The 7157-nt window shown below is 44.6% G+C and overlaps 1 protein-coding gene across 1 annotated transcript; it reads left to right on the forward strand.

Annotated features, from left to right (window-relative positions):
• Positions 1-215: 215 nt before the first annotated feature.
• LOC307242988 (nipped-B-like protein A) lies at positions 216-6499 on the forward strand (the record flags this gene model as incomplete). Its single annotated transcript, XM_080017637.1, has 7 exons — positions 216-276; positions 1387-1553; positions 2009-2174; positions 2939-3066; positions 5522-5630; positions 5751-5902; positions 6441-6499. Exons 2-7 carry the CDS (start codon positions 1490-1492, stop codon positions 6497-6499), a joined length of 678 nt encoding a protein of 225 aa, XP_079873763.1. The 5' UTR covers positions 216-276; positions 1387-1489.
• Positions 6500-7157: the final 658 nt, after the last annotated feature.

The following is a 7157-nucleotide window of genomic DNA, read 5'->3' on the forward strand; positions in this document are numbered from 1 at the left end:
GTCGAAACGGGTGGCTTTGGTGGGACGCGGACGCGCGATGCGTCGTCGCCCACTCTTTCGCGACCCCAACTCGCGCCGAGTCGTCCCAACGATTCGTTCACTGGGGACCGGTCGTTCCTGGGTCTCGCACCGCCAGTGTTTACAGGGACGGGGGAGTGAAGCCCCCTGTCGGACCATTGTTGTGTTTTTAGCCGGAGCCGAGTGTGATCCGTGGAGCTAGCCGGGGGCTCAGTCAGCCTCCTTTCCAAGCAGCCTTTATCTCTCCGTATCCGGCAGGTAAAACGTGCTAGCACGGGCTAGCCGTACACACAACTACAAACATGTTCACGTTAGCCCCAACGCTAACTGCTTCCACCCACTTTAAGCGTTAAGCTAACGGCTAGCCCTTTGGTTCCAGCCCAACGCGAGCCATTTACATTTATTTTTTTCTAGGATCGTTTTCACTGGATGTTTCCTGGTTGTTGCACGACATTCCCCACTTGCACCGGGGTCGGGGTTACCCCTCCACGGGGTTAAGTGAAAGTACGACGTCCACATCGGGCTGGGAGTACGTTGATGTAGGCCACTAAGACTGGGAGGGTTAACAATTACGCGAAACAACAACAACAGCAAAACAATGGATCCACACGGGGGACGCCGCTCGGGTTCCTGGTTTGACACCTGTTTTCTCAAGTTTTCGCAATTCACTTTGCCTCGCGAGCTAGCGAGTGGCTACCACACAGCTAAACCCGATGACTTATTGTGCCGACATATCGCGTCGTATCGCTACAGCATCGGTGCCGTTACTTTATCGATACGTGGGAGGCTTGGGGGCATATCGATGTAGTATGAAACCTTGATACGAGAGTAGACATCGTCCGCGATATTACGTCGGATTATCGTAATATCGCGACACAGTTAATCGTGGTCTTTAAAGGCTGCCTTACGGCAGGCTGCTCCAGCTGTTCTAATCCATACCCCGACCTGCCCGGTCATAATATGCACATTACTAAAGCCTGTTTTCCCCAATATGTCTTGTGTGTCGATGTGTTAAGAAAGCACAAATTCTTCGTCGGTATTCGTCAATATCTCCCAGCCCAAATATAAGTTGCATTTCTACTACCGACCATGTATGAAACTTTATGCTAGGGTCATCAATAATTACGTCGTAATTGATCAGATCGCAAGACTTCTATTTCTCCTGCACCATGTTGATTTGTGTCCTGTTCACCTTGACTCACTACTTTTATTACTCTGAGGTTAAGATGCAATTGTATTGTTAACCCATGTCTTCTGTTTTCTGGCGTCACGTACCAGGAAATCATTTTGGTTTTTTACCCGATGGTCTTCCTCCAAAAGTGTATGGCGCTAATGCATTTTGTTTCTCCTTCAAAACATTTCTACTAGACGTCCTCTTTAATCTTCAGCATTTGGAAGATGTGGGGAATAGATAAAAGGTGAAAGGTGACCCTGGAAACGGCCGTACAGTCTCCTTCACCCCAACTTCAGCATGAATGGGGATATGCTTCATGTTCCCATTACTACTCTTGCTGGATTTGCTGGCCTCACCGACTGTAAGTCAGATATGTTTTCGTACAAATAAAATAAAAAATGTAATGCCAAGGTTATGGTATGCTTAATAAGAGCGCTAGACAAAAGGTACAGTATCGTAAACTCAAGCAGGTTGTTCCTCATACCTGCGAACCAAATATGTTCTGCACTGTAATTAGACTGTACTGATTTTTTAAATTATCACCCTACAGATAAACCCCCCCCTCCAACTTTTTTTAGTTATAATGTGCTGTTTGCATGAATCCAGGATAATGTGGCAAAACCTCCAAAAGAAACCTTCAAAATTGTGCTTTTTCCATTTAAATGATCTCAAAAGCATTGTTTCTCCCTACATCCTCTTGGAAAGTCATGATGCGATCTGAACTATTTGCTCTAATGAGTACATTTTTTTTCCAGCCTCTACTGATTTACCTCCAGATTCTGACCTGTTTTTTTTTTTGTTTTCTTTTCTTTTTAGTGCTGAACCAGCTGCCGTTGCCGTCCCCTCTCCCTGCCACCACTGCCAAGAGCCTCCTGTACAATGGGAGGGTCGCAGAGGAGGTGGGCTGCCTCCTGGCGTGCCCAGACCAGGGCCTGGGCTCCCAGCTGGCGCACGCCCTCACCCAAGTCTCCCAGGAACGCATGTGAGTACCACACTGTCCACCATTAATGGAATATATATTTAAAGCAAAAGCGCCAAGTGTGATATAGCGTGTAACGCTATAAAATGGCATGAGATTACGCTGTACAAAAACCAGGTGATATGATTCAAGATTCAAGAGGTTATTTATCACATACTGTACATATACATCTGGTCATACATTTATGCAGTGAAATGTCATGACACCCGGTGATTACGCACAATTAGCTCTAAAAATACTAAAATGTGCACAACCGACACGAGGCGATCACACAGGCGGTCGGTCGCAAGGGGGCGGTGTCACAATCGCGATTCTGGGTTCTATAATTATATAATAGTACTAATTGTCTGTGTTGTATTAAATATACATTTAAATCCTCCCAAATGAAACTTACCTTAACTTACCTCCTCACAGAGTAGATGTCCTGGCATGTCCCGATGCATTGTGGAGCTGAAAATATTATACTAAACATCTAAATGTACAGATTTTTCATTCACGTAATCCAAGCACAAGGGGGCAGAATCACCAATCCAACTCATACTGTAGAAACCAAAACCTATTAAAAGGAACAGAAGAAATAGTTCTACTTGTTTTTGCACCTTAAATGCCCAAGGAAAAAAAGTTGGTTGCAGTCAACGTAATGAGTGATAATTACAATACCTTTGCAGGTATTGTTTGTTTCTGGGATGGACATGCCAGCTGATCCCCTAGCCCAATCTGCATGGAACCTTAATTGTATTTTACCGACTTGGTTTTCCTCCATCCAGAGAACTGAAGGACGAGCCGGGAAACGACGAGCCAGAGGGCGACATGCCTGCTCTGCTGCAGACTATGCTGTCCAGTCATCCCGGCCTCTTCTTGCAATACAGAATGCCCGACCAGCACACCGCTCAAGGTGTTAACTCCCTAAGCACTTTGTTGTAACAACATTATTATATTGTTCCAGTTTTACATTTACATTTATTAATTTAGCAGACGCTTTTGTCCAAAGCAACTTACATGAGAGGGTAGAAACAATCAAAGCATTGTTGATGCAACGGTACACGGTATGTTATCGAACCGTTCGGTTCGCACCTACGGCTCAAGACGCACACGTGAACCACGGTATTATGGTATCATGGTATAATTCCACCGGACGCGTTGGGGCGGAATACGGAGGCGGCGGGGTGTGCCGTGTGTTCTGCTAATGAATCCACTGTTGGAGCGCCACTGGCCACAGCAGCCGCACCGCGCCGCATTACTCTTTTTGCGCAAGAGGTCTAATATTTTTTAACTGCGCGTGGCTACGCAGCCTTTTCCATATAAACACGAGGTAAAATAACATAGAAAAGAGTGCAATCAATCAAGGTGTCCATTTGGAAAATAACCCCCTGGGATGGCAGTGTCCTTCTTTATTATGGACTTCTCTTCAGACACTCTCTCTCGCTTCCACTCACACCAGATGCTCTCCTCACTTTCCTCTCTCTCCTCTCCCTCCACACTCCCCGCTGGAAACACACCCCCTAGACACCTAGGCCATTTACCCACTATCCTGGACACCTCCCCTCCAATCAGATGAACATGTGCAAATTTTAACATCCCACCAATGAAGTTGAACCCCCCCGACCCCTCCCCCAACAGTCATACGCACAGTGCGTTACACTAGTTATTTATGGCACACTACTATAAAAACATTTTTTATACCTTTGCCTTATTTTCTTAAACATAAGGATACCGAAAACCGTAACGTTACTGTGGCCCAAAATGCCGTGGGGGCACTGTACCGTTGCATTCCTACAAAGCATACATCAACCAGCCGGCACCGCCATCCGCCGCTCATTTGCAGACCTCAGAGAGCGTGTTGGGGCATATGGCTTGATACATGATGCAATGTATGTAGATGCAGATCCAGTGACTGCCCTGTAGGCCAGCATCAAAGGTTGGAACCTGATGCAGGCAGCTACAGGGAGCCACAGGAGAGAGATGAAGAGAGACATGATATGTGCACACTTTGGCTGGTTGAAAACCAGGTGCGCTGCTGCATTCTGAATTATCTGCCGTGGTTTAACAGTGCGCACTGGTAGACCAGCCAGTGTTGCAGTTGTCTATGTGTGTGATGACAAGTGCCTGGACAAGGAGCTGTGCCGAGCGCTCCGACAGGTACCGTCTGATCTTCCTGATGTTGTGCAGAGTAAATCTGCAGGATCGGGAGACAGAGGAAATTTGATCAGAGAAGGTTGGCTGGTCGTCAATCCCTACCCCAAGAATTCTAGCAGACTTGGATGGTATCAATGATGATGAGCCGAGCTGAACATTTATGTGAATGGCTGGACTTACAGTACCAGGTTGATGAGGAGTTCTGTCTTGGAGAGATTTAGTTGGAGGTGGCCTTCCTTCATCCAGACAGAGACGTCTGCGAGGCATGCCAAGATTCTCGCCGAGACAGTGGTATCCCTCTGAGGAAAGGAGAGGTAGAGCTGGGTGTCATTAGCGTGTCAGTGGTAGGAGAAACCATGCCGTTGGATGACCCATCCCAGTGAGGAGGTGTACAGTGAGAAGAGAAGAGGGCCAAGCACAGATCCCTGTGGGACACCGGTCTTTATCTGGTGAAACTTGGACACCTCTCCTTTCCATGACACCCTGTAGGATCTACCCGAGAGGTAAGACTCGACCCATTTGTGCGCAGTCCCTGCAATACCAAGATCAGAAAGACTGGACAAGAGAACATGATGGTTAACACTGTCGAAGGCTATGGATAAATCAAGCAAAACCAGAACAGATAGCTGTAGCTCTTGCTGCCCAAAGAGTGTCCACAACCATCAGCAGGGCAGTCTCAGTGGAGTGACCGCATTTGAAACCAGACTGGTTAGGATCCAACAGTTTTGAAAGATATTTTTTTATGAAGCCCATGTATTGTGTTATTTTCTTATTTTGGTTGAATTTGTGTTTTGCTATTGAAGACTCATGCCCATACACCTTTTCTTTTAAATGTTGGTTCAGGACAAATGTCCTTTTCAATTAATCACATTCCATGCATTTTGGTATGGACACTGCTTGCTTCTAATTGTACACATTGATTTAATAGCAGGTTAACTGGGTTTATGCCTCCAACGCAGAGAATTTAACTTGCCATTTTTCAATTCTTAATATTGTGTTGCTTATATAACAAACAAACTAAAAACTAAAAGACACACAAAAGAATTAGAGAGAAAAGTAATTATAAATAGACATTCTTGCTTGGCGTGTAGCAATATAGTATTTCAGATGAGCAATGGGTAGGTTTTATTCATCGTAGTCTAGTAACTAATTCTCTGCTTTATCCATCTTCAATTTGCATTGTTTCAATAGTAGCTGTGTTGTTTTTCTCTTAGGTATAATGCAGCAGACAATAGTGTCACAGTACAAGATGTCTCAGCATCCTGTACATGCAAGTCCAACATTAAAGTACCAGCAAACATCCGTCTCACACAGTCCCTCGAGGTAGGCTAATGGAATTTGCATATTGAATGTCATATATGTCGTCATCTCATCGACAGTTGAGCTGTTGTTTTTATCTACAATCTCCTAACTGATGTGTTATTCACGTTTTATCTCTTACAGTCACTTTGCTTCACCCCAGTTGGGGCCAGGAGAACCGTTCATGGCTCCCCAGATCAGCCCTATGCCTAGCCCCTACACCCCGAAAAGCCCTTCAAACTATGACCATTACAACCACCCGCACACTTATTCTCAACACCAACAGATTCAGCGTGGTGAGTACTTTGCACGTTAGGAGTTTGAGTCAATAGTTTCAGTTTTTACTTAAAGGAACAATTTAAGTTCCTCTCCGTTCCCGCTGGTTTGTCAGTTTGTGAATAAAGCAAACTTTAAATAACCAACACGTTCTTTTCATTATAAAGTCATAGCCATAGTCTTTCGACAAAATATGCTTTCAATTTAGTTTGATTTAAGTCATGGCTTATTCATAAAAAAATACAAATATTCAAATCCCTGAACCACACATTTTCAAACTTTCATTTAATTTCGTAATTGACAAGATTGAAATGCAACTATCAGTTTTCCATGTAATCTAAGTAGTGTTTTGCTTACTAATTACAAGGTAAATGTTAGGCAATCCATATCATTGCTGGATAAAAAATATCTAGTTAAGGGCAGTAGGTAGTCATTCCCAAATTGGCATCATTTATGGAAAAGTTCCGTATGGAGTCTGTTCACACATAGGCCCCTTTTCCACTAAGGTATTTTGAGGGCCAGTGCCTAATCTGGAACCAGTTCTTTGTGTTTCGAAAGCAAAAGAACAGGCTCTGGAACCGGAAAACTGGCTCCAGAGCACCGCGAAGCTGGATTAGAACCAAGAATCGCTAATGTCAGGGGCTGGGGACGAGAAAGCCCTAGCCAAACATTGTGACCTCCATTTTTTTTTTTACCGCTTCAGCAGTACCACTGGTCTTCAGCTCTCAATTGGACAAATCAAGAGGACATATTGTAAAATATATCATATTTAATTAGTCAGAGCACACTTTTTCTTTCAATTATTAGAACGCACCAGCTGCGAGCCCGTGGACTCGAACTCTGGCAGACATCGGTGCCCAGAGCTTCGCTCGCTTGGCAGCAGCAGAGCTGCCGAACCTCCAGGCTCCGAACTTCGAGCCCATTCCCCCCGTTTTTTAACATTCATTACCAAATTGACCATTATCATGTTCGGTCCCACTTATTACCCAACCCAATAAAAAAAAACATGCGCCACGAAACATAAGCGATAATAATAATAGTAGTAATAATAATAGTAGTAGTAATAATAATAAGAAAAATAATAATAATAATTTACCCCTTCCTGATCAAAAGATGTACGGTATACTGACGTGGGACCTGTTTTTCCAGAGGAAAAGCAAACCAGTTCTTAGAAGGTTTGCAAGTTGAACCACCTGCGAGCTGTCACTAGCACCAGCCCAGAACCAGCACACTCTGTTCACGTTGGTGGAAAAGGGGTAATAGAGGACTGCTACG

Source organism: Zeus faber, assembly GCF_960531495.2.
Source record: "Zeus faber genome assembly, chromosome: 17".
NCBI lineage: Eukaryota > Metazoa > Chordata > Actinopteri > Zeiformes > Zeidae > Zeus > Zeus faber.